The sequence below is a fragment of the Garra rufa genome, chromosome 17, assembly GCF_049309525.1.
Source record: "Garra rufa chromosome 17, GarRuf1.0, whole genome shotgun sequence".
Classification (NCBI taxonomy): domain Eukaryota; kingdom Metazoa; phylum Chordata; class Actinopteri; order Cypriniformes; family Cyprinidae; genus Garra; species Garra rufa.
The window spans coordinates 45,815,690-45,842,695 of NC_133377.1; the positions used below are offsets into that span (position 1 = coordinate 45,815,690).

Genomic DNA, 27,006 nt, shown 5'->3' on the forward strand with positions numbered 1-27,006 from the left:
ATTATTGTTATTCTGAATTTGCTGATTTTAATTCTCTACCACCTTCTCCACAGACACTAATGATCTAGAACCCGATGTGGAGCCAACTCTAGAACCAGAGGAGAAGGACGCAGAACCAGAAGAAGAGGAAGTGGAGGAGATAAATGCTGAACAGGATGTGGGAGTAGCCGAGGAACAGGTCGCAGAGGAAGAGGAGGGGTCCGAACGTGAAGCCCCGGATGGAGAAGCGGAGGACAGCGGGATCCTGAGTGATAAAGAACGACAGAATGAAGAAGTGAACGAGAAGGATAACTGCTCCGCCTCCAGTATATCCTCAGCCAGTAGCACACTAGAAAGGGAAGATCGACTCACTGCAGGCGGCGCAGAGACAGGTGAGAATAATGATTTTTATATTAAAAAAAATAGGGAGAATATTTTTATACTGAAAATGGGTAAACTAGTTACATTTTGTGATTTTAGAATGTTACATTTTCAAATGTTACAGTTTGGCATTTCAGACTTACATTTGGCCATTTTCAGTATTACATTTCACAATATTAGAACCTTACATTTGGCCATTTCAGAACGTTACATTTTGCATTTTAGAATGTGAAATTTTACCATTTTAGAATGTTACAGTTCAGCATTTCAGACTGTTACATTTGGCCATTTTCAGTATTACATTTCACAATATTAGAATCTTACATTTGGCCATTTCAGAATGTTACATTTTGCATTTTAGAATGTTACATTTGTCCATTTTAGAATGTTACAGTTTGGCATTTCAGAATGTTACATTTGGCCATTTTAGAATGTTACATTTTACATTTCAAAATGTTGCATTTTGCATTTTAGAATGTTACAGTTTGGCATTTCAGACTGTTACATTTGGCCATTTTCAGTATTACATTTCACAATATTAGAATCTTACATTTGGCCATTTTAGAATGTTACAGTTTGCATTTCAGAATGTTACAGCTTGGCATTTTAGAATGTTACATTTGGCATTATAGAATGTAACATTAGTATTAGTAGTATTACATTTCACAATTTTAGGTGTAAAGACCTTCTGTCTGTGTGTTTGCTGCAGGTCAGTGGGCTCAGAGCGTCAGAGACGTCAATGTGAATGACCAACGAAACAAGATCCTCAACAGCAAACTCTTCATGCTGGACATGCTCTACTCACAGAACAAAAAACCCTCGGAGGATGAGGACGAAGACGAGCTGGCAGAGGACAAAGAGCAAGACGCAAATGAAAAGACTGAGGATTTGTTGCAGGACACAACGTCACAGAATGAAAACGCTGCTAAGATTGAAGGAGAAAAATCAGCGGAGAACCAGAGCAACGTACGGGCGTTCGCCGAGCGCTTTGGAGACATAGTGAAGGGTCTCACATCTCCACCAATAGAAACACATGAACCTCCTCCTCCTCCACCGCCGCCTCCGAAGAAGGAGTCAGACTGCATCTGGGACCAGCTGATGGCGAGTCCGCGGGAACTGCGCATCGGCGACATCGACTTCACCGATCTGGGAGACGAGGACGACCAGGACGTCCTGGACTCTGGGAGTTTATATAACTCCGGCGACCTGCCAGCTCCACCCCCTCCACCGCCCTGCCCCTTTAACCTCCCGCCCCCGCCCCCTATGTTTGGCTGCCCTCCGCCCCCTCCCATGTTCAGCATCCGTGTGCCTCCGCCCCCTCCCTGCTTCTCCAGCCAGGCTCCGCCCCCTCCTCAGCAGCAGGCAGAGCAAGAGCCACTCTTCCAGAAGAAGAAGAAGACCATCCGCTTGTTCTGGAGTGAAGTCCGGCCCGCCGACTGGATCTACCGCAACCACAAACGGAGCCAAGAGTCGCTCTGGTCCAGACTTGATTCTGTCAAACTTGACACGGCTAAACTTGAACACCTGTTTGAGAGCAAATCCAAGGAGATGCCTGTGACTAAGGTGAGAAAAAGTCCTGCACCATTACAGTACAATCAACACAAGTTTTGTTTTGGTGTCTTTGCTGACTGCTCGAAAATAACGAATGAATCGCTCAAAAAGTGTATTCATGTGTCAAACAGAAAACGGCGGCGGATGGGAAGCGGCAGGAGATCATCATTCTGGACTCCAAACGCAGCAACTCCATCAACATCGGTTTGACGGTTCTTCCCCCACCGCGCACCATCAAAACTGCCATACTGAACTTTGACGAGTATGCGCTCAACAAAGAGGGAATTGAGGTGCAGAAACATTTGCTACTTTAGAATATTATGATTTTGTCATCTTAGAATATTAGTTTGCCACTTTAAGGCCAATTGATCAAACAAAACCCAACAGGCCTTTCAGAATGTTACATTTGGCCGTTTTAGTATTACATTTTGCTATTTTAGAATGGTAGATTTGGCCATTTTAGAATGTTACATTTTTCCATTTCAAAATGTTACATTTTGCAGTAACATTCAGAAAATTTTAGAATGTTACAATTGGCCATTTTAGAATTTTACATTTGGCCATTTCAGTATTTAGAATTTTAGAATGGATTTAGAATTTTATAAAATATAACTGACATATTTACACTACAATTACAGTTACAATTTTGCTGTTTTAGAATGTTATATTTTGCCATTTCAGAATGGTACACTTTGACATTTAAAAATGTTAGTTTGGAGTTTTAGGTTACATTTAGCAATTTTAGAATGATACATTTGGACATTTCAGTGTTACATGTTGCCGTTTTAGAATGTTACATTTGCTACTTTAGAATATTAAAATTTTGGCATCTTAAAATATTAGTTTGCAATCTTAGGGCCAATTCACACCACACAGACAAACAACAACAAACAAGTTGGTCACTGGATTTTGAATTTTATGAAAAATAACATGTTCATAAGTAACCCCAACCAACGCCAACAGATGCCGACAGGGGTAACACATTTATCAGACAAAACTCAACAAATGTGTTTGTCTGTGTGGTGTGAATTGGTGTTTAGAAATGTTAGTTTGCATTTCAGTATGTTACAGTTTGCTCTTTTAGAATGTTACAATTTTACCATTTTAGAATGTTACAGTTTGAATTTTCAGAATGTTACATTTTGCTATTTTAGAATGTTACATTTGGCCATTTCAGAATGTTAGTTTGGCATTTTAGAATTTTACATTTTACCATTTCAGTATTACATTTTGCAATTTTAAAAGGTTACAATTGGCCATTTTAAAATAGTACAATTTGCCATCTTAGAATGTTAATGTTTTACCTTCATAGAATATTACAATTTGCTGTTTTAAATGTTAGAGTTGCACAGACAAACACCAAAAAGTTGGCTCTGGATTTAGAATTTTATAAAAAAATAACTGACTACAATTACAGTTACAATTGGACATTTTAAAATGTTACAATTTGCCATGTCAGAATGGTACACTTTGACATTTTAGAATGTTTGGCATTTCAGTATTACATTTTGCAATTTTGAAATTGAAATGTTCAATTTAGAATGTTACAACTTGTCATTTTAAAATGTTACAGTTTGGCATTTTAGAACGCTACATTTTGTAAAATTTAGAATGTGACAGTTGGCTATTTCAGTATTACATTTTGCCATCTTAGAATGTTACGTTTTTGCCATCTTAGAATATTACAGTTTGTCATTTATAAATGTTACATTTGCACAGACAAACACCAACAAACAAGTTGGCCGTTGGATTTAGAATTTATGAAAAATAATTTACATATTTACACTTCCATCACAGTTACAATTGGACATTTTAGAATGTTAGATTTTGCCATTTCAGATTGGTACACGTTGACATTTTAGAATGTTAGCTTGGAATTTTAGAATGTTACATTTGGCCATTTCAGTGTTACATTTAGCAATTTTTAAAATGTTACAATTTGCCATCTTAGAATGTTACGTTTTTGTCATCTTAGAATATTACAGTTTACCATTTTAAAATGTTACATTTGCACAAACACCAACAAGTTCTCTGGATTTAGATTTTCATGAAAAATAACTGACATATTTACTCTACAATTACAGTTACAATTGGACATTTTAAAATGTTCAAATTTGCCATTTTAGAATGGTACATTTTGCCATTTCAGAATGTTACATTTGGTCTTTTTAGAATGTTAGTTTGGAATTTTAGAAGGTTACATTTGGCCAATTTAGTATTACATTTTGCAATTTTAGAATTAAAATTTTTGCCATTTCAGAATGTTACAGTTTGCGATTTTAGAATGTTACACAGAAATGTTACAATATACAATGTTACAATTGGTAATTTTAGAATGTTAGTTTAGAATATTACAAGGTTACATTTAGAAATTTTAGAATGTTACATACAATGTAACATTTCTGAGTGAAAGTGAATGTTTTATGGATAATAAATAAATGTGGGAAACACTGAACTCATTCTCATCTCTTTCTCTACTGTAGAAAATCCTGACGATGATCCCCACTGAGGAAGAGACTCAGAAGATCCAGGAGGCTCAGCTGGCAAATCCTGACATTCCGCTGGGCAGCGCGGAGCAGTTCCTGCTAAACCTGTCCTCCATCAGCGAGCTCTCAGCACGCCTGCATCTCTGGGCCTTCAAACTTGACTACGAAGCCTCAGAGAAGGTGAGTGAGTGCTTGAGTTGACAGAATTCTGATCAAATGGCACAGTTTACTAACAAAAGTGCTACTTAAATGCACCAGGTTAAACATAGGGTTTTTATAGTTAACTAAAACTAAAACAATAAAAAAAAAATATTTGAAATAAAATAAACTTTAACTGAAATAAATTAAATTTTTATTTTTATTTTTATTTTAGCCAGTTGCCAAGGTTACATTTCTCAATTAGTTTACCATGATGTACTAAAATATCTAAAACTCAAACTGAAGTAAAAAATAGACAAATATGCAACAAATTGACTAAAACTTTAATTGCAATTTAAATTAAAACTAAATGTAAAAAAAAAACAAATAATAATATAAACTATAATAGTATAAGAAATAACACTGATAAATTTTTTTCCAACTGAAAATGTTAGTGTTACACATAGTTTACATGCTCTCTTTACCTGCAGAGGTGAAATGGTCAGTGAAGGTCAGAGACCTTTAAGCACACAACATTCCCATCTTTCTCTCTCTGTGAAGTTTCCAGCATTCCTCAGGTTGTGGTGTTTTATCTTTGCTCTGACGCAGGAGGTGTTTTCAGTTGTCTTGATGGAGAGGAACACCATGTGCTACAAACAAAAGACTCAATAACCAGAAACACATTTGTTTTCTCCTCCATCTAAGATCCTGAAGACACAGGGAATGTGGGCTTCCACAGATCTGTACCTGGGTATAAAATGTCCTGTAATCCAGCTGCTCAAGAAGCCACTTCATCTTTCATCTGCTGTCAAAATAACCAGACATTTTATAGGTTAATTAGTAGTTAACAAAAACTAAAAAACTAAAATAAATTTTTTTATTTAAAATAAAAGTTAATTAAAGTTATCTGAAATAAAAGTGAAATAAAATTCAAATAAAAATAAAAAATAATAAAATAAATAAATTTTTAAAAACTATTAATGTTAACATTTTATTTTTATCCTTTAGCCAAGGCAACATTTCTCATTTTCATTCAGTTTATCTTCATGTGCTAAAATATATAACATAAACAATTGATAAACTATATGCAAGTTTGCCTAATGCAAATGTAACATTCTAAAATGACAAATCGTTACATTCTGAGACCGCCAAATGTAAAATTCTAAAATGTCAAACTGTAACATTTTAAAATGACAACTCGTAACCATCTGAAACGGCCCGATTTAACTGTCTAAAATGTCAAACTGTAACATTCTAAAATGCAAAATGTAACATTCTAAAATGAAAACTCGTAGCATTTTGAAGCGGCCAAATGTAACATTCTAAATGGCCAAACTGTAACATTTTAAAATGACAACTCATAACGTTCTAAAACAGCCAAATGTAACATTCTATAATTACAACTCGTAACATTCTGAAGCAGCCAAATGTAACTTCTAAATGGCCAAACTGTAACATTTTAAGATGATTCATAACATCATGAAATGACCAAATGTAACATTCTAAAATGCAAAATGTAACATTCTAAAGTGACAACTGTAACATTCTGATACGGCCGAATGTAACGTTCTAAAATGCAAAATGTAACAAATAGTAGCTGTATTCATAGTAAATGACAGCATTAATCATGCAGTGTTTCTGGTTCGACAGGAAGTGGCAGAGCCACTACAGGACCTGAAGGAGGGCATGGATCAGCTGGAGAAGAACAAAACACTGCGTTTCATCTTATCGACTCTCCTGGCGATCGGAAACTTCCTGAACGGCTCCAGCGTGAGATTTCATCACCACACTTTGAATCGATTTCGTCTGTCACTATATAATATCTGATCACATGATGATGTTTGCGCAGGCCAAAGGCTTCGATCTGACGTATCTGGAGAAGGTTCCTGAAGTGAAGGACACGGTTCATAAGCAATCTCTCCTGCATCATGTCTGTAGTATCGTGGTGGAGAATTTTCCCGAGAGCACAGACCTGTACTCTGAGATCGGAGCCGTCACACGCTCTGCGAAGGTAACACATGCTTGTTCTTGCTGACCCGTGTGAATGTTCTCATGAATGCTTGCAGGGCCATGAAGTGCAGGGTTATTATCATTAACTGAAACTATAACCAAAACCATATAACACTGGTGCATCTGCGAATGTTTCTTGGGTCCACAGGTGGATTTTGACCAGCTGCAGGAGACTCTGACTCAGATGGAATGGCGCTGCAAAGCATCATGGGACCACCTGAAAGTCATTGCAAAGCATGAGATGAAGCCGGTGCTGAAGCAGAAGATGTCGGACTTCCTAAAGGACTGCGCAGAGAGAATCATCATCCTCAAAACAGTGCATCGCAGGATCATGAACAGGTGATCAGTGAGCTCTGATGTCTAATATAACACCAGTAATGGTCTGAAGACTGACTGGATAAGACTGAGTTTTATTAATGGTGATGTTTCTGTGCCAGGTTTCATTCGTTTCTGCTGTTTCTGGGTCACCCGTCGTACAGCGTTCGTGAAATCAGCGTGACTCGCTTCAGTAAGCTCATCAGCGAGTTCGCTCTGGAGTACCGAACCACACGTGACCGCGTCCTCCAGCAGAAACAGAAACGTGCCGATCACAGAGAGAGAAACAAGACGCGAGGAAAGATGATCACAGACATCAACACACAGGTGAGATCCACACGGCATTACATCACATACATGCAAACAAACCAAGTGTTTTATTTTGATTGTTTTTTTAATAACATTTTTATGATTTTAATTGATAATCAGTATTTTATTTTGATTGTTTTTATATTTAAATGATTTATTTTAATTTTACAATTTTGTAATTTTAAGTTTTGAGTATTTTTTTCATTATTTATTTTCATTATTTATTTATTTTTACTATTCTATTTTTATTTTTTAATGTATTTTTATTTGCCTTTTTTATTATTTAAATTTTTTGTATTTTATTTAGATTGTTTCATTTTAAAGTGGTTTATTTTTTTTACATTGTTATTATTTTAATTGTTTTAGTAACCATTTTATTTACCGTATTTTCTGCACCATAAGGCGCACCGGATTATAAGGCGCAGTCTCAATTACGGGGTCTATTTCTGTACTTAACCCATACATACCTTATAGTGCAGAAAATGCGGTATATTGTTTTTTTTTTGTGAATTATTTTTATTTTAAATTTCTATGATTTTAATTGATTTTTGTTGTTTTATTTTATTTGTCTTTGTCTTAAACTGATTAATTTTTGTTTGACATTTTACAAAAAAAAATATTTTTATTTAATTTTTCTTAATCAGTTTTATTTTAAAATTAGTTATTTGTAAGATTTTAGTTTTTGTTATCAATTTGTTTTTTTATCAATTCAAAGTGTTTTATTTAAATTTTGTGTTTAAAAGTCCTGATTATCCAGTGGTATGGGTGGAGTTAGAGTTCTGATTATTCAGTAATATGGGCGGAACTACAGTGGTATGGGCGGAGCTAGAGTTCTGATTATTGTGATGTGGGTGGAGCTAGAGTTCTAATTATACAGTAATATGGGCGGAGCTAGAATTGATCGTTTAGTGGTGAATTGATTATTCAGTGATATGGGCGGAACTACAGTGGTATGGGCGGAGCTAGAGTTCTGATTATTGTGATGTGGGTGGAGCTAGAGTTCTAATTATACAGTAATATGGGCGGAGGTAGAATTGATCGTTTAGTGGTGAATTGATTATTCAGTGATATGGGCGGAACTACAGTGGTATGGGCGGAGCTAGAGTTCTGATTATTGTGATGTGGGTGGAGTTAGAGTTCTGATTATTCAGTGATATGGGCGGAACAACAGTGGTATGGGCGGAGCTAGAGTTCTGATTATTGTGATGTGGGTGGAGCTAGAGTTCTGATTATTCAGTGATATGGGCGGAACTACAGTGGTATGGGCGGAGCTAGAGTTCTGATTATTGTGATGTGGGTGGAGATAGAGTTCTGATTATTCAGTGATATGGGCGGAACTACAGTGGTATGGGCGGAGCTAGAGTTCTGATTATTGTGATGTGGGTGGAGCTAGAGTTCTGATTATTCAGTGATATGGGCGGAACTACAGTGGTATGGGCGGAGCTAGAGTTCTGATTATTGTGATGTGGGTGGAGATAGAGTTCTGATTATTCAGTGATATGGGCGGAGCTAGAGTTCTGATTATCCAGAGATGTAAGCACGGTTAGAATAATGAACATTCATAAATCTGCTCGTATAACAATTGGTAACACACTTATTGAGCCTGTAGGCCAGGGCTATTCAATTGGCGGCCCGCGGGCCCAGTCTGGCCCGCCAATCATCTTCGTCCGGCCCGAGGGAGAAGTACGCACAAGTGGCTTGAATTGTTTTGGCACTAATTAGTTTGTCCACTAGGCGGCAACGCTGGCCAGGGCCAGCCAAAAAAGAAAAGCAAGAGAGCCAAGAACAACAACAATCTACCGGAGACCGCAACATCAATAGCCGGCAGATTTAACAAGCACTTGTTGGGCTCCAGACTGCGACCAAATGGACAAATTTTTCTGCAGGTGCGACTAAATTTTGTGAGCGGTCGCACTGGCGCGACCACCTCATTGTTCAACTCATAAGAGCTGCTATTTCTGTTTTATATGAGAAACATAAAACGGCAAACGAAACGAAAGAGAAACCAAAGCGCGCCACGTTTGAGCTGCACAGCGCGGACCGTTTATCAGCTCGTACCGCAATGCAAACACGCTTGTCCGAGCTCAGAACAGCCGGGAACCAAAGTTGATTTCGCAACACTGTAACTGCACAGTGCTGTGAGATCCAGTGAGAAGTGTTTGAATTCGCACAGAATGAATTAAGGTTGCTGGAAGATCCATTGAGAATCAAGCACTTTTCAATGACTTTCAAGCATTTTGCACAACCATTTCCAGCACGTTAAAGCTCTTATGATCCAATGTTATTTGGATGGCCAAAATATACTTTGTGGTAAAGGCGGCAACGCTGCTATTCAACGCAACGTATCAATACTTCTTAAATAATAGGCTACTTGGTAAAAAAAAAAAAAATGGCATTAAACACATATTTGTAATATAATTTATGTTGTTTCTACCTTAATTTGGAGGTCCAGTGTGAAATTCTGACTATATGCGATTAATCATGATTAATTACAGAAAAATGCGTGATTTTTTTTAATTGATTGACAGACAGCACTAATGTTAACCTTTTATAGATGTTGGTGTTGTAACACAAAGAGATCGGGACGGCCCACACCCCATTGGCCCCCTTCAAATTTTCAGCTTGATAATCCGGCCCTCAAATGAATCTAATTGAATAGCCCTGCTGTAGGCTATGTGTTGATGGTTGGTTTCTCTGTTTCTCACCACAGACGGATGATGAAGAGGACAGTGAGGTATGACGGTGTGCTTTTGTCTGACGGATATTAACCATTCATGTTTAAATTGCTTGGAGTATCAGTGTATAACCCTGCTCAGATCTGCACGTGTTTCTCAAGTGTGGCGTTTCTAACCTGGAAGTGCTCAGCTGTGTTTCTCTCATGATTTGGTCTGGTTTGTGTGTATGTGTGTGTTTTAGTCCTCACAAAATGTTTCAGCAACATAACAAAACACATTCACGTTTATGGTTCTCTGGTGTTGTTTTATGGTCACATGGTGTGCTGATTTTTTTTTTTTTGAGCATTATACCTTTTTTATTTTTGAATTATTTCTTAATTTAAAAAATAAATTACGATTTGTTTAAATGTTAGTATTTTATTTAATTTTTTCCAAATAATTTATTTAAATTTTTTTTTATGATTTTATAATTTTTTTTACTAAGCATTTTATTTTATTCTTACTTAAACATTGTTTACTTAAATTTTGTTTAAAATTTTAAATGTAGTTTTTATTTATTTAAATGTTTCATTTTTTTATGGTTTTGGTCATCTTTTCGTTTTAAATGTATATGATTTATGAACTATTTTCATCACCTTTTCTTTTAAAAGTAATGCATTTCATTATTGAGTTACTCCCTAAAAAAGTAACTAATTACATTGCGTTACGTTACTTTTACGCTACTTTTTAATCTGGGCAGGGCTTGCTTGTTTGTTTTTAATATAAAAAGTTCTATTTTTGTCAAATGTAAAAGCCTTTTCACACCAAAAGCCTCAGGCTTAGAGAAAATTAAATTTAGGTCTGTACAGTAGACCGCAGAAGAAAAAATATCAATTCTTCAGCAATAAAAAAAGGAAAACAAATGTTATGCTGATGATACACTGGGCAACTTTTTGAGCAATGTTGCTAGGCAACTTTGGCAAATGTTGCCGTCAACGGGCAGCTAAGTGTGATACAGGACCCACAACTGATCTAAATTATCCAGATAGAAATGTTTTACCCATTCTCTATCGGAAAGTGGCCAAGAAACATTGCTTAAAAAAAGTTGCCCGATAAAATTGCTCAAAAAGTTGCTGCGTGTATCATCAGGCGTAGATTATCTTGAGTAATTTTTGCTTATTAGTATGGATGAATTGGATCATCGAAGGTCGGCAGCAAAGACATCGGTTAATAAAATGGGATTAAATCTATAAAGGATATTTGTATTATTTAACATATTTAATTGCAGGTTTGCATTTCAGTGTTTTTATTCATTTCGAAGAACACTGTATCTGTTTTTTTTAGTGAGTGAGATGAATTAATGCATGTTCACATTTATTCTAGAACTAAAGTCACATCTTACTCACGATTTCTCTCAACATGGGGACAGGAGAGCTTTTAATAAATAAATGAGGGGGTTACTTATTTGAAAAAGTAACTCAGATATTTTCTTGTCAATTAAAAAGTAATACATTACTAGTTACTTGGACAAAGTCATATTATTACGTAAGTTGCGTTCTTTGTAGTGCGTTACCCCCAACACTGTTCATTACTGAAAAGATTCTAATTTCTTTAAAGTCCAGGCAGCTGTAAATATGTTCCTGTATAATCAGTGTGTGTTTGTGTGTGCAGGCGGGTCGTGTGTGTGTGAGCAGCAGCGGTGGCGCTGGCAGTAGCAGTGTTAGTAGTGCTGTTCCTCCAGTTGGCCAGCAGACGGAGCCACAGGGTTTGTGTCACGCTGAGGACTCAGCTGAACATGAGCAGATGAAGGCCGTGCTGAAGAGCAGCCTGCAGAGGGCCGACAGCGACAGTGCCAGCGCTGGAGTGACGGTCCTGAGGACGCGCCTTCGCACACGCGCCAGCAGAGGTCACACACACATGCAATCAGTGTTCATATGTAGAAACTAGGGGTGTGACGAGACAATTTTGTTTCACAATTCTCTCCAGGGTGCGGTTATCTCTATTGCTTGTACACTTTTTTTCTACCACATCTTTTCCTTCCCTTCGTCTCTCTATTAATGTGCTTAGACACAGAGCCAGCCTCTTTTGCAATGACCTTTTGTGTCTTGCCCTCCTTGTGCCTCCTTGTGTCTTTTGGACAACTGTCACATCAGCAGTCTTCCCCATGATTGTGTCGCCTACAGAACTAGACTGAGAGACCATTTAAAGGCCTTTGCAGGTGTTTTGAGTTAATTAACTGATTGGAGTGTGGCACCAGGTGTCTTCAATACTGAACCTTTTCACAATATTCTAATTTTCTGAGATACTTGGGGTTTTCATTGGTTGTCAGTTATAATCATCAAAATTAAAAGAAATAAACACTTGAAATATAGGGGAGAGCGGGGCACAACCTAACACTTTTTGAATTTCGTTTATGTAAATCCACTTGGGGTTCAGAGTACAATTTTTTTCCACATTATTTTCACACTTGTCTAGTACAAATATATCGCTTTGTTTCATATTTACAGTGTATACGTTTTTCGTTATTTACCTCAAAAGAAAGGAAGTGAAACGTGACAACATGCCCCGTAGGTGGGGTACATTGTAACATCTGACGGGCACATTGTAACACGACCAAATGACAGCTTAAAATGATCTGATCGAATGAAAAAAAAATACACAACAAACTAAAATATTTTGTCAGTAAAATACATGTGTTAACTTTTTCAAATGAAGTAATGATGTTTTTTTTAAAAATAAAAATGGTCTAATTTTGGAGTTTGACAATGAACACATCGCAACGATGCTTTGAACGGCCCTGATCGCAACACACAGCTGTACAGTAGTTCAAAACAATGTGGACAAATAGATGAAACACATTTAGACATTCAGAAAAACACTCTCCTCCTTCCACACACAGCTCTCATAGAACACCACACACATAAACCAGCCAAAATGCTTTACATTTCTTGAAATAATAACTTCTGAACATTAAACATTGATTGTCAGCCTTTATTCACCTGTTTCTTGTAGTTTCTTATCAAAATCCTTAGAAGTAAATAGTGTAAATTGCACCGCTTATGTCATAGAATAGCATAGTTTAATAACAGCGGGGCATATTGTCACACAGTGTTACAACGTTCCCCATCTGCGCCACTGGAGTTTAAAGCAGGTTAGTGTCTTCTGCTGGTTTGTCAAGCATTAATAAACTATCTAAACTGATACATAACAAATTGGAGATTAAAATAATGGCAGTTTTGTCTAACTTTAAATGAATACTAAAAACAGAAATGAAAAGTTTACTTCAGAAATGTACTTTTACTATGGTAAAATAAATATTCAGCGATATCTTCAAAATGCTTTTGAATTTTGGCGATCTTTTTTCTCTGCATAGTGTTGCTATGGCAACTAGTAAATACCGTAAATTTGGTTATGCTAGCATGTGTGGAAATATTTGAACCAGGTGTGTTACAATTAACCCCGCGTTAGTTTGTGCCCCGCTCACCCCTATCAGTCTGTGTGGAAAGAATGTATACATTATACAAGTTTCACTTCTTGAATGGAATTAGTGAAATAAATCAACTTTTTGAAGATGTTCTAATTATATGACCAGCACTTGTATATGCGGTAATAAACATGTAAACTAATGCTGCATGCTTCTGGATAAATTGAAAAAACATTTTCTTTTATAAATTGGAGATCATGATTCTGAAGAAAAAAAGGATTAGAAATCTAAACAAACGTAATTGACTAGTGGTTCTGACAGAAAGTTCATTGCTTAAGTCCATATTTGAACAAAATAAAAAAATGAAGGAGCCAGTGTCTCAATTAATAAAGACTTGTTTACTATTGGAATCTCTTGAATGTATAATTCAATGACAAATACTTTTTTTAAACGTGTAGTTGTCGCCACCTCCTGGCAGAAGAGGATAAGCGTTACAATACATATGTGACACTGGACCACAAAACCAGTCATAAGGTTAAATTTGACAAAACTGAGATTTATACATCATATGGAAGCTCAATAAATAAGCTTTCTATTGATGTATGGTTTGTTATGATAGGACAATATTTGGCTGAGATACATCTATTTGAAAATCAGAAATCTGAGGGTGCAAAAAAATCAAAATACTGAGAAAATCACCTTTAAAGTTGTCCAAATTAGGTTCTTAACAATGCATATTACTAATCAAAAATTACATTTTGATATGTTTACAGTAGGAATTTTACAAAAAATCTTCATGGAACATGAACTTTACTTAATTTCCTAATGATTTTTGGCATAAAAGAAAAATCAATAATTTTGACCCATGCAATGTGTTTTTGGCTATTGCTACAAATATACCCCAGCGACTTAAGACTGGTTTTGTGCTCCAGGGTCACATATGAATAAATAAGCTTTCCATTAACGTATGGTTTGTCAGAATAGGACAATATTTGGCCAAGATACAAGTATTTAAAAATCTGGAATCCGAGGGTGCAAAAAAAAAAAAAATACTGAGAAAATCGTTCTTAGCAATGCACATTACTAATCAAAAATTACGTTTTGATACATTTACGGTTGGAAATTCATGGAACATGATCTTTACTTAACATCCTATTGATTTTTGCCATAAAAAAAAATAATTTTAACCCATACAGTGTATTTTTGTCTATTGCTACAACTAAACCAGTGCTACTCAAGACTGGCTTTGTGGTCCAGGGTCACATATACATACATTTTGATCGCTACTGTAGACAATAAGTGTTTATACCCGAACCATAAGCTTTTATCCCAGTACTCATGTTATGTAAATGTCTGTAACAAAGAAATAATGATGATTATGTGGTTAAAAAGACTGTTTGTGTTGCTCTTTCTGAAACAGCAGCAGTAACGTGATATTTTACGATTTGACGATTAGTCATGCAGCTCTAATGTAAACACTGCAAAATGTTTTGCCCTGATATCGTCACGTTCTCGCGAGACCAGTCAGATCTTGCGGGACACGTCGAATATTGCGAGATCTCGTGCCACCCCTAGTAGAAACACACTCAAGGTGAATCAGTCTAACATCCTCATGTCTCTCTGTAGGGCGCAGCGCATGGGCCGCAGCCAACGAAGAACCCCAGTGTGCGACGGACGACGGTGCCGACGAAATCATGGAGAGAATCGTACGATCGGCCACTCAGAGTCCCAGAGAACGAACGCAACCCCGCGAACGACGACGCTCACGTGCAAACCGCAAATCACGTATGATTGTGTCTTGATCCTCTTTGTCTCTTTTTCAGAAATGAAACGGTTTACGTAAGGGATAATCAACGGTTTGCCGTGCGTTAAAGGATTTTAAATGCACGACGTGGAGGCTAATAACCGCCCGACGCGAAGCATTTTAAATCCTTTAACGCACGGCAAACCGTTGATTATCCCGCTTATTCCATGGTTATAGACAAATTAAAACTAGGATTGATATTTGCAGCGCAAAATTTGACTGAATGGATAAAAAAGACGGTTATTTTCGTCAGTTATGACACGCAGCTCTAGCATTCTGGCCGCTTCAAATCAGACTCAGAGATTAAATAGTCCGGTAAAATCACATTTATTTGAATGAAATATAGCATTTGTTTCAGTAGATTATCGATCGACCAAGAGAGTGTGAAGGCAAGAGAGATGACAGTCTCTCTCTACAAACAATTCATTCAAAAACAGCAGTTTTACCACCCCGTTGCTGAGGAATATAATGTAGCGATCTAGTATCTATGCTATTTTAATAATGATCGCAGGCAAACGCTGACAAGAAGTTTATGTATGTGCGCAGCACAATGCGATCTCCGACCTCTCTCTCTCTCTCTCTCTCTCTCTCTCTGTGCTTTTGCGTGCATCAATTAAAGCAGCGCATTAATATAGAACGGTGATTAAACTGACTTGGAACTACCTGTGCATTAAACGGTTTTACTGCACACCTGCCAGCCAATCAGAATCCAGTATCCAGACATTCCATGGAATAATGAACATTAAACTAGGGCTTATGATTTTGGCAAAGAACATAATCACGATTATTTCCGTCAATATTGTAATCACGATTATTTAACACCATTATGACAGGGTCCAAAACTTTATATTAGTGATTAATTTAAATATAGCAAAACGGCAGAAAAAAGTCTAAAGTAGTCTAACAATGCGACAGAAACGGAATGTAATTATTTGAATGTACCATAAAACAGCGTCTTCACTGTAATAGTTAAACATGCTTTGTTTCTTATTATAAAACGGTTAGTTCCATTCCTCAACTCTGATTGGTCAGCAGCTGTGTGGTATTCATGATACAGCACGGCTATGGCCGCTTCACTCAACGGTTTTGTGTATCATTGAACCCCCTTAGCAACCACCCTTAGCAACGTAAACACAGCTGCAGCAGTTAGGGACTACTTTTTACAGCGGAAGGCAGTTAATGATTTTACTTTATGAAAATGTACAACTCAATATATATATAAATTAATATATATTTTTGATTTTAATATTTTTATTGTGTGGTAACCGTTATAAACGTCCTTCATTCCAGAGCAGTGAGTGATTTTCCTCTTTGTATTTTTACGTTTTATTAATATTAAGCACAGAGACGGCAGAAGGAGTATTATTTGTTTGCCGTTTTAAGAGCCACACGGATCCAATATACTGTTCATCTCCATTACTGTATTTTCATGATATGATTTAATAATATGTCTTAGTAAGATGAGATTGAATTCATCTAAATATACAATTGCAATGCAATCCAATGATGATTGAGAGATGAACAAAGAAATGTCTGGATAATAGTCAAATTAAGCTGCTTTAGGCCAGTAAGTGTTTGTCTGGAAATATTACTAATGATATAAAAAGTATACAAAGTATTTTTATAAAACCATAAAACTGTAAACATAAAAAAAATTATAAAACCACAAAAATGTTAAATAAAAACTAAGAAAATGCATCATTTATGTAAACATAAAAAAAAAAAATAATAATAATAATAATAATAATGGTAAAAATAAATAAATAAATAAATAAAAAATCATAATTTTTTTAAGTGTTTTATTCTGATTACTTTTATTTTTAAATAATGTATTTATTTTAATTATTTACTTTTATGGTATTATAAATGTTTACTAGGTACTTTGTTTTGATTGTTTAAATTTTAATATTATTCATTTTAATTTACATTTTTGTGATTTATTTAAATTATTAAATTAAAAAAAAAAATTCAGATTATTTAGTGTCCATCCTAAAATAATGCTAACAATGTAAAAGTTGATGAAAATAAATATTAAACAAACAAATAAATAAAACGCATAACACCATAAAAATAAAATAATGTTAAAATTAATCAACAATTAGTAAAAGTAATACATATAAATAATTAATTAAAATAAATGAATTATTGAATTATTTGGAAAATGAATCATAATAAAACATTTTTAATTGATGAAAATAAACATGTTGAACTGAAAAAAAAACTTAACACCATAATAATATGATAATATTAAACTTAATTAACATTTAATACAATTAATACAAATCTTAAAATAAATAATTAATTAAAATAAATGAATCGTTTGAAAAAAATCCAAATGAAACGTCAAAATGTTTAGTTTTAAATCAATAATTTGACAAAAGAAACCTGATTTTAATTTAACAGTTTGTTTCTAATATAAAAAGTCATAAAATTAAAACAATCTAAAATAAAAAACACTTTAATTTTAAGTGTTTTATTCTGATTATTCTATTATTTTAATCATTTCATTTTTATGACATTATAAATGCTTACTAGGCACTTTGTTTTGATTATTTCTTTTTATTTCAACATTAATAATATAATTTTTATTTTTATTTTAGTGTATTTTAGTATATTTATGAAGTGTTCATCTTGAGATGCTACTAACAATATAAAAGCTAATGAAAATAAACATGTTAAATAAAAATAAATAAAAACACATAACACCATAAAAATAAAATAATGTTTAAATATCACTTAATAAAATTAATACAAATCTTAAAATAAATAATTAAACTAAATGAATTGTTTGAAAAAAAATCTAAATCAATAATTTGACAATAAAACATGATTTCGATTTAACAGTTTGATTCTAACAATATAAATGTCATAAAATTAAAACAATCTAAAAAAAACACTTAATAACATAAAATTATATTTGAAGTGTTTTATTCTGATTATTCTATTATTTTAATACTTTATTTTTATGACATTATAAATGTTTACTAGGTACTTTGTTTTGATTTCAACATTATTAATTTTAATTTTGAAAATGTATTTAAATTTCAGTGTTTTATTTAATTGTTTTTTGTTTTTCAAATTATTTAGTGTTCATCTTGAGATGTTACAATATAAAAGTTGATGAAAATAAACATGTTAAATAAAAATAAAAATAAAAACACATAACACCATGAAAATAAAATAATGTTAAAATTAATTAACACTTAATAAAATTAATACAAATCTTGAAATAAATAAATAATTAAAACATCCAAATAAAATGTCAAAATGTTAAGTTTTAAATCAATGATTTGACAAAAAATAAAACATGATTTTAATTTAACAGATTTACATTTATGCATTTAGCAGTTCACAATAGAGGAGCAAAGCAATTTGCCAAAGAGCCAACAATATTCATTGTTCTTTATAAGTTATTCTTACATTTACTTGAAAACATCTGTAAAAATTTGACAGTACGGTTAGACTAGAAAACTATAATAACAATCAGATGACAGAAAGCATAGAGTAGATTATGATTTTTAATCTTGTTCATCATTTAGAGACTTTCATCTATCAAATATAATACAGTTGTTATTGTGTTTGAGTTAAACAGAGACTAATGCTAAGATTGTGTGTCAGTGAGGAGGACTCTGAAGGGCGGTCTGACCGCAGAAGAAGCTGAAGCGCTGGGATTGGACATGTCAGAGATGCCGGTGTAACGGGACGTCCCGCCCGAACCACACTGACACGCTTGCCTTCAGCAGAACTCATCTCAGGACAACAGAATCGCTAAGATACCACAGTAAAATGCCTGCAGAATGTTTTCACTCCTCATATACAGCAAAGCTCCGCCTCTTTGTGTGTGTTTAATCCTAAGCCACGCCCTCTCATTACATACCCGCCTCACCAGCCAATCACAGGCTGCCACTGTGATGATGTACAATCCCTTCACAAAAGCGTGTTTAGTTAAACAAAAGATGTTTTTAACACGACTGAATGCTAACTCAGGGCTTGACCGTCGCTTCCTTTGACAATTATTTCTATTTGGAACTTTAAAACACAGAGGAAGGGTGAAATGTGGCTTTAGATGTCCAGTCACTTGATTCACTTTATGTTTGCATCCGTCAGATCAGCGAAACTAACTGTGGTCTGAAACCTCGGATTATTTATTGCTAAATGCACAATATGAAGGTACAACTTTATATAAGACGTTAAATGTTTATTTTTTAAACCCTACAAATCTAGATGTGGTTTTCAGACAGTAAAACACCTTTGAGACACACAGACTCACTGACTTTTTCATCAAACTGTAGTTCAGTTTTATATCTTATGCTATATTACTGTTTAACCCTCGTAACGCATTCAGATCTGTTACAATTTCTAAACAATGTGTAGTTTTTAGTAAAGGAACGAAACTTTGCGGGTACCTAAAGACCCTCAAAACAAACATAATAAATTTTTTTCCAGATTTTTTCCAGGTATTTTTTCAGAGATATTGCGTTTCTCGTTCGGGTCATTTTTGACCCGGGTTTGTATGGAGTACTATTAGTGTCAAAAGTACTTTCTGTAAAATGTCTATGGAGTTACATTAGTGTCAAAACTTTTGTAACATATATTTAGCCTTCATTTGATAACCAGAAAAATGTAAATACACAATACAGAATTTCTGAGAGAAAAACTCACAAGGCTGTTTTTATGCATTTAAATAATTAGACATAATTAGTAACTGTAAATATTCACAAAATATTTATATAATAAACAAAAACTTTATTATTTTTAATTTTTTTTTTTCCTTTCTCCTTTTTTCATTTTTATGTTTTATTTTACGGATTTATTTTGTTATTTTTATTTTCAATTGATATATTTAATTTATCGTTTATTTTGTATCTGTATTTCCAGGTTTTGTTTTTCAGAGATATTTTAGAGAATTAATGAAAAGTGTGTCATCAAATTAAATCAAATCATTTCACATTCGGGTCATTTTTGACCCGGGTTTGTATGGAGTACCATTAGTGTCAAAATTACTTTCTGGAAAATATCTATGGAGTTACATTAGTATCAAAACTTTTCTAAAATATATTTAGCCTTTTCTCCATTTCTCACACACTTTTGAACTGAATTTTCTTGATGAACATGAATAGGGTCCTATGATTTCTGCGATGCAGAATCCAGTCACAAAATTTGAAAAAGTTTGGAAGAATTGATCAAAATGGACTAGTAACTAAATATTAAGTCGCAAAAACTTTATAATGTTTAATTATTTTTTCTTCTTCATTTTTAATGATTTTCTTCTTTTTTTTTTTTTTTTACACATTTATTTTGAATTTTGTTATTTTTATTTTTAATTAATTTTAATTTATTGTTTTTGTTATTTTCATTTATTTTGTATCTGTATTTCCAGGAATTTTTTCAGACATAACGTTTCACGTTCATGTCATTTTTGACCCGGGATTGTATGGAGTATCATTGGTGTCAAAAGTACTTTCTGTGAAATATATATGGAGTAACATTAGTATCAAAACTTTTGACAAAACTTTTGTGGAATTTACTGTTTAATGCGGAATGCACAGAATTTGTCAAAGTTTGTAAGAATTAATCAAAAGTATTTCATCAAATTAAATCAAATGAAGAATTTACTATTAAAATTAATTACTATTAATTTACCATTAAAATGTACTGTTAAAATGAACTATTTTAATTGTAAATCCCCATTACTTGCCAAAAAAAATGTTTAATTTTCGTCATTTTTATGCCTTCATTTGATAACCAGAAAAATCTAAATACAAAATACAGAATTTCTGAGGAAAGAAATATCACAAGCTGTGGTAAGAATAAATAAAAGTTGTTTTTATGCATTCAAATAATTAAATGTGCTAAAACCAGAATTTGGTAACAATAAAACAAAAAAATTCAATATAATTTTATAGGGCCCTAAACATGTAAGTTTTGTTAAATCTTTAATAAAAAATTATGTATGTTTCATTTTTTTAATTAATTAAACATGCTTTTTTTGATTAATACAATTTTACTTAACAATTAAAAAGACATCCGGAAAATTAAAACAGAAAAAATATGGAATTGAAAAAAATTTTCATTAGGGCCCTAAATTAATATTTGTGTCTATTAATGAACCACTGCAGTAAAAACTGACCATATTTAATCTGAAAGTGAATGTTTATGCAAGTAAGATAAATTTATTTTGAGTGATAACTTTTGAGTAATACTTACGTTACATTTAAACTGTTTTTGAACAATAATGAATTATTAATTCAAATTCCATTTATTCCAATGGAGTTAATACTGATTCTCAGATGATATGTTCTTAGAAATTTCATATTTTCAAATGAAATTTCTTGGCATTATTGATAAAAAATATCTACATATTTTGCATCATAGTTTTGTGGTCTTGCTCATGTGTGATTTGAAATTTCAAAGAATTTCAATTTTTTTTAAATAAAATAATAATAATTAATAATTAAGGGCTGAATGCAGTTTTTCCCCCACATTCATTCATTGATGAGATGTTTTATGAAATAATAATTCTTTGGATTCAAACAGGCCCAGAATATGTAAATAGTATCAGATTTTGAATGCATTATGAGGGTTAAATGACAAATACTGATGTAAGATGTTTTAAATCTTTTTAAGAGAAGTCTTTTCTGCTCATCAAGGCTTCATTTATTTGATTAAAAATACAGAAAAAATATGATGTATTATTGCAATTTAAAATATTGGTTTTCTATTTTAATATACTTTCAAATGTAATTTATTTCTGTGATCAAAGCTGAATTTTCAGCATCATTACTGCAGTCTTCAGTGTCACAGATCCTTCAGAAATCATTCTAATATGCCTTTTCAGGATTCTCGAAAGAATAAAAGTTAAAAATAACATCAAAAGTTTGGGGTCAGTAAATTGTTATTTTTTTGCTTAAAAAAATCAACCTTATATTGTTAAAAAAAAAAAAAATTAATAAATTCTGTTCTTTTTTATTTTTTATTGATCAGAGAATCCTGGAAAAAGTATCACAGATTCCAAAAAATATTAAGCAGCACAACTGTTTCCAAAATTGATAACAAAAGTAATAAATCAGCATATTAAAATGATTTCTGAAGGATCATGTGACACTTTAGACTGGAGTAATGATGCTGAAAAATCAGCTTTGCGTCACATGAATAAATTAGATTTTAAAATATATTAAAATAGAAAACTGTTATTTTGAATAGCAATAATATTTCTGTATTTTTTATCAAATAGAATGAACTTTAAAAACATTGAAAATCTTGATCTGATCACAAACTTTTGAACAGCAGTGTGTATAATGCTGGTTTTGAGTGTTTAATAGCAGATTTCAATGTGCCTTTTGACACAGAAGAAGCTAGAAAAACAAACCAATGGACTGTAATTCACTTTTTCATGTTTCTGAGATGTTTTACAGAAACCCAGAGACTGCCAGGATACAATATACGTAATAATTTACTTTCTGTTTGTGAGTTTTGTGTGGGTTCATTCTGTCATGAGAACTATCATGTTGCACCTTAACATCTATTATTATTATTATATAGAAAAACAAGACTAAAGATTTGTATGAACTACATCAGACACATTCTGTCTCCAAAACTTATTCTAAATGTACAAAGTATTTTTGACGATGACCGAGACTGTAAATGTTAATGCGCTCTTGTGTCCTTTTGTAATTTCTGTAGATTTGGTGTCTTGATAGTTTTTTTTTTTCCTGTACATGTTAATTTAAGAAAGACAACCGAAGCCATAAACGCCCCGCACAGCTGCAGTTAAGTCTAGTTTAGTTTACAGTGTTTGAAAAGAGACTTGTGTATGGTTTTATTTGCCTTTTCTTTCAGAGACACAGAACCTGCATGATCGTCTGTTTTGACATCTGCTGAAACATCTGTCGTTGAGCACATCTCAACTCATTTTGCAGAACCGAAAGCCTTGTATTGTTACATTTTTCACTTTGATCTGCATGTGTCACACCCTGCAATAAAACCCTTTCTCAAATAAATCAGCTGGCTGTGTGTGATTTTGATATAAGTAAAGTAATAAATGAACTCTAGATGAATTCATATAAACATGAACATGTTTGTTCTTTTCTCATTTTTTTGTTTTTATTTATCTTTTGGTGCATTTAGATTTTTAAAATGTATTTATTATTGTTGTCATTTTTAATTATTTTTTCCTTTTATTCTTTTTTACATTTTTGTTTTATTTTACACATTTATTTTGAATATTGTTACTTTTGATTTAATTTTAATTTATTGTTCTTATTTATAATTATATTTTTCTTTTATTTTTTTATTTGTTTGTTTTATTTTATGCATTTATTTTGTATTTTGTTATTTTTAATTATTTTTATTGTTCTTGTTATTTTGATTTATTTAGTAAGTTATTTATATAGTAAGTTAAGATTTATTTATTTGAGTTATTTAGTTGTCTGTATTAATTTATTAATTTATTTTTTTATTTATTAATTTTGACACATTTTTCTCATTTTATATTATTTTTAATGGTTGTTTATTTTTATTTGCATGTATTACTTATATTTAATTTATATAATATATATATATATATAATATATATATTTAATTTAATATTTAATTTTTTTCCTTTTTTATTTATTGTTTTGTATATTTATTTTATTTTTTAATTATTTATTTTCAGTATTTTTATTTTGTCATTTAATCTTATTTTTTATCTTATTCTTTTTTGTTTATTTTTATTTCTCACATTTTTGTGTATTTTATTTATCATTTTGTGCGTTTCGATTTTTTTATTTTTTATTTTTTATTTTTTTATTCTTTTTAAAATGTTTGTTTTATTTTACGCATTTATTTTGTATTTTGTTATTTTTAATTATTTTTATTTTTATTTATTGTTCTTGTTATTTTCATTTATTTTGTAGTTGTCTGTATTATGTTTATTTTAGTTTTTTATTGATTGTTTAATTTTTTTATTTATTTTTGACAGTTTTCTTCTCATTTTAATTATTTTTATTGGTTGTGTTTATTTTTATTTACATCTATTATATTTAATTTTATTTGTTTCTTTTCAATTATTTTATTTATTTTCCTTTTTTATTTATTGTTCTGTGTATTTATTTTATTTTAAATGATTCATTTTTTATTTTGTCATTTTATTGTTTTCATTTGTTTATCTTACTTTTTTATCTCTATTTTTTATCTAATTCTTTTTTATTTATTTTTATTTCTCATATTTGTCATTTTTTGTGTATTTTATTTATCATTTGTGCATTTATATTTTTATTTTTATTTGTTTGATTTTTATTACTGTTATTTTTAATTATTCTTTTATTTTTGTTTTATTTTATGCATTTATTTTATATTTTGTTATTTTCATTTTTAATTAATTTTATTTTAACTTATTGTTCTTGTTATTTTCATTTATTTTGTATTTGTTTACATGTTTTTTATTTTTATTATTATTATTATTTTTTTTTTTACTAATTATATAAATTTCTATTGACTGTTTTCTTTTGATTTTTATTATTTTTATTGGTTGTTTATTTACACCTAATATATTTAATTTTATTTGTTTCTATTTAAGTATTTTAATTATTTTCCTTTTTATTTATTGTTTAGTGTATTTATTTTATTTTAAATTGTTATTTATTTTCATTTTTTATTTTGTCAATTTATTATTTGAATTGAATTTTTATCTTGTTTTTTATCTCTATTTTTTATCTTATTCTTTTTTGTTTATTTTATTTATCATTTTATTTTTATTTGTTCATTTTATTATTGTTATTTTTGTATTTCGTTTCATTTTTAGTTGTGTTTCCCTATTTGTTTTTTCCCCTTTTTTATTATTTTTATTAGTGTTGATTTTTATTTATAATTATTTATTAATTGTAATTCATTTGTTTCTGTTTAATTATTATTATTTATTTCCATTTTGTATGTATTGTTGTTTTGTATTTATTTTATTTTAAATTATTATTTATTTTCATTCTTTTTTTGTTTATTTATCATTTTTTATATTTTTCTTAATTTATTCTTTTTAGTTTATTTTTATTTCCTATTACAATTAACTTTTATTGTATCGTATTTTTGTGTGTATTTGATCTTTTTTAAACATTTATATTTTTATTTTAATTGATTTATTATTATTATTATTATTATTGTTGTTGTTTTGCTATTTTATTTATTTTATTCTTTCATTTTTTTACTATTTTTCTATTTTAACTTATTTTTGTATTTTGTAATTTTTTTAGTCAATTTTATTTTATTGTTCTTGTTATTTATTTATTTATTTTTATTTGTCTGTTTGTTTTGTTTACATATTTATACTTTTGTGTATTTTTATTTCTCATTCAATTTTAATTTTATTGTATTTAATTTTATTTGTTTGGTGTATTTGATTCATCTGCGTATGCATTTATATTTTTATTTGTTTGTTTATCAATATTATTTTTAATTATCTTTTTCTTTTTTCATTTATTTTATTCTTTTATTTTATATATTTTTTCAATTTTTATCTTTTATTTTACGCATTTTGTATCTTGCTATTTTTATTGTTCTTGTTTTTGTCTATTTGGTTTCTATTTGTTTCTATTTGTTTTGTTATTTATTATATTCATTTTTATTGACTTTTTTAATGTAATCTTTTTATTGTATTGTGTATTTGTATTTAGAATGAATTATATTTCATTTTATTTGTTTATTTCCCTTTTTAATTATTTTTTCTGTTCATGTCATTTTATTATTTTTAGTTAATTTTATTGTATAGTTCTTGTTATTTTTATTTTGTATTTTTCATATATTCGTTTTTTATTGCTTTTTTACATTTTTATTCTTTTCATTGTGTTTATTTTTATTTATAATTATTTATTATATTTCATTATTTATTTCATTTATTATTTATTTTCCTTTTTTATTGTTCTGTGTATTTCTTTATTTTATTTTAAATTATTTATTTTCATTCATTTTTTAGTTCTTTATTTTTTTCTATTGTGTTTATTTTTATTTAGAATTAATTATTTCATTTTATTTGTTTCTACTTAATTATTTTTATTTGTTTTCCTGTGTTTATTTTATTATTTTTAGTTCATTTTATTTTATTTATAATTGTTGTTTTTTTAGCATTGAATTATTGTTTATTATTATTATTTGTTTTACTTATTTATACTTGTTAATATTATTATTATTATTATTATTATTATTATTATTATTATTATTATTATATTTCTTCATTGAGTTCAACACTAAAACGGAAGCCGCAGTTCCATTTGTCCACGGCAAAACCCCGCCCTCTTACGTGAACGCGCTTGTAGGCGTTTGCCAGATTCAGCGTGACGCAGTTCAATCTGCGGTCTGTTCTGCTCAGTGCTCTCCGTAACTCTTTTATTTCGCAAATTAAACGCGATATTATCGGTCATGGCGCAGAATATAATGCTGTACTGGGCCTCCGGTTCTCCGCCGTGTTGGAGAGTCATGATCGCGCTGGAGGAGAAGCTGCTGCAGGGATACAAACACAAACATTTGTCGTTTGATAAGAACGAACACAAGTGTGAAGAAGTGAAAGCTCTCAATCCCAGAGTTCAGGTGCGTTCAAGTGCACTACAGACTTCTGTTTATGGTTTATGAGTTCTTATGATTGCATTGAGCTGGTGCTACTGTATGTATGCAGCTAATTGCCAAACTTTTGTATTAATATTGCACATTTTTTTACTTTTTATTTGCAGGTTCCAACTTTTAAGCACGGAGATATCGTCCTGAACGAGTCGTTCGGGGCTTGTCTGTATCTGGAGGTAACGTTAAAACACACGAGGGGCGTGTCGTTACGTGATTCAGATATTTATAAACCAGAGTTGCTTCACATTATAAATCGGTGTCCTGTTAAACGCACACAATCCAGACTTGTTATAGTTATTATAAATCAGAAAATACGATGATCAGCAAAACACGCAATCAACTCGCTAGATTAAATAAATAAAAAGGTCA

At 31.4% G+C, this 27,006-nt stretch overlaps 2 protein-coding genes across 2 annotated transcripts in view; both read left to right on the forward strand.

The window, feature by feature from the left end:
* fhod3a (formin homology 2 domain containing 3a) overlaps positions 1-19,815 on the forward strand; it is a 102,626-nt gene extending 82,811 nt beyond the window's left edge. The window contains exons 19-31 of the mRNA XM_073822514.1: positions 54-371; positions 1,070-1,923; positions 2,043-2,201; positions 4,395-4,577; positions 6,186-6,305; positions 6,385-6,546; positions 6,694-6,884; positions 6,983-7,187; positions 9,880-9,903; positions 11,495-11,645; positions 11,688-11,729; positions 14,874-15,032; positions 18,670-19,815. Of these exons, the coding sequence (XP_073678615.1) occupies positions 54-371; positions 1,070-1,923; positions 2,043-2,201; positions 4,395-4,577; positions 6,186-6,305; positions 6,385-6,546; positions 6,694-6,884; positions 6,983-7,187; positions 9,880-9,903; positions 11,495-11,645; positions 11,688-11,729; positions 14,874-15,032; positions 18,670-18,749 (2,648 nt within the window). The 3' untranslated portion in view covers positions 18,750-19,815. The remainder of the gene's footprint in view (positions 1-53; positions 372-1,069; positions 1,924-2,042; positions 2,202-4,394; positions 4,578-6,185; positions 6,306-6,384; positions 6,547-6,693; positions 6,885-6,982; positions 7,188-9,879; positions 9,904-11,494; positions 11,646-11,687; positions 11,730-14,873; positions 15,033-18,669) is intronic.
* A 6,516-nt stretch (positions 19,816-26,331) lies between these two features.
* Positions 26,332-27,006, forward strand: part of LOC141289451 (A-kinase anchor protein 9-like) — a 25,046-nt gene continuing 24,371 nt past the window's right edge. The window contains exons 1-2 of the mRNA XM_073821545.1: positions 26,332-26,607; positions 26,748-26,893. Of these exons, the coding sequence (XP_073677646.1) occupies positions 26,440-26,607; positions 26,748-26,893 (314 nt within the window). The 5' untranslated portion in view covers positions 26,332-26,439. The remainder of the gene's footprint in view (positions 26,608-26,747; positions 26,894-27,006) is intronic.